We start from the raw sequence: 1186 nt of genomic DNA, 5'->3' as shown, positions 1-1186 counted from the left end.
GTCCCTTTAAACTGTGGCACACTAAGTAAAAGGTTGTCATTAGTCCATGCGATTTGTGCACTTTATTTTAAGTATTTTGTAGTCATATGATTTCTGTAAGGAAAATGCTTAAATTTAAGCTATGATTCACTGATAGATCTCATAACCAATCATGGTGTGCCACCATTTAATTCTAAGCATATTAAAATTGCAGAAGTGCAGAAAACACTGAATATAGCATATTGTATGGACCACTATGTACCACTGTCATATTTTGAACTTAACAGCCAAACATCTCCTTGTCCATGTAGGAATAAAAAATTGTGAGAATTTGGTACATTTTAAGGTTATATTAATGATACATAAAAAGTTGTGATCACATCAAACTGTGAAATACAAATATACCAGGACATATGGTGCACATTGGTGTGTGATTTCTGAGGTAAACTGTGTGATGGTGTTGTAAAAATAACTCAAGTCTGAAATGTCAAATTCACAAGAACTCCTCTGACCTCTCCAGCATGGCCATTATTAAAGGTGACAGCAGGAGAACAGGCATGGGCAGCACGACACGGGTCAGGGATGTCTCTATCAGAGCCTGAACAAAAAGACATTTATCAGACCAGAACTCACAATAGGCCTGCACAAAAGCTGCCAGTAACCTTTCACCTCACACGTGCAAATGGATCCATACTCACATGCCTGGCAGCCAGCTTTGAGGTGCCCACCACATTGCCTTTGTCGTCCAGTACGCAGATGCCCTCTGACAGCTCAGTGTGGCGCATCAGCAAAACATTACACACGTTGGCACTTGCTAAATGAAGGGAGAGCTGCGGTTAGAAAACAGGACTTGATCACAAACACAATTCCATCTGATGTCTAAATATTTAGATTCAGTGAGAGAGAATCGTGTGAATTGGACTCCGTTTGGACTATTGTCACCATCTCTGACATGTCTTCAAACAAGAAAACACAAGAAATGTAAGAAGCAGTTAATGTGCTCAATGCATTTGAACTTAAAAGAGTAGGGGAGAATAATGGGGTATACACGGGTCGGTGCTATTTTAAACTGTCAGAAATATATCAAATATACAGAATGTACAGTATTATCAGTAGCACTGGGTACTATAGGCACTACCCCTGAACCTACCCCTAACCCATGTAGTTACCTTATATTATCCAGTACTTTCTTAGGTAAGTACACTGT

General features: G+C 39.5%; 1 protein-coding gene across 1 annotated transcript in view; it reads right to left on the bottom strand.

Annotated features, from left to right (window-relative positions):
* Window positions 1–413: 413 nt before the first annotated feature.
* Window positions 414–1186, bottom strand: part of LOC107576225 (sideroflexin-5-like) — a gene marked incomplete at its 5' end in the record, with an annotated part of 9706 nt that continues 8933 nt past the window's right edge. The window contains 2 exons of the mRNA XM_016262447.1: window positions 414–577; window positions 678–809. Of these exons, the coding sequence (XP_016117933.1) occupies window positions 473–577; window positions 678–809 (237 nt within the window). The remainder of the gene's footprint in view (window positions 578–677; window positions 810–1186) is intronic.

Source organism: Sinocyclocheilus grahami, unplaced genomic scaffold, assembly GCF_001515645.1.
Source record: "Sinocyclocheilus grahami isolate Dianchi unplaced genomic scaffold, SAMN03320097.WGS_v1.1 scaffold3370.1, whole genome shotgun sequence".
Lineage (NCBI taxonomy): Eukaryota > Metazoa > Chordata > Actinopteri > Cypriniformes > Cyprinidae > Sinocyclocheilus > Sinocyclocheilus grahami.
The sequence above is the reverse complement of the archived record's forward strand: the minus strand, read 5'-3'. Positions and strand labels throughout refer to the sequence as shown.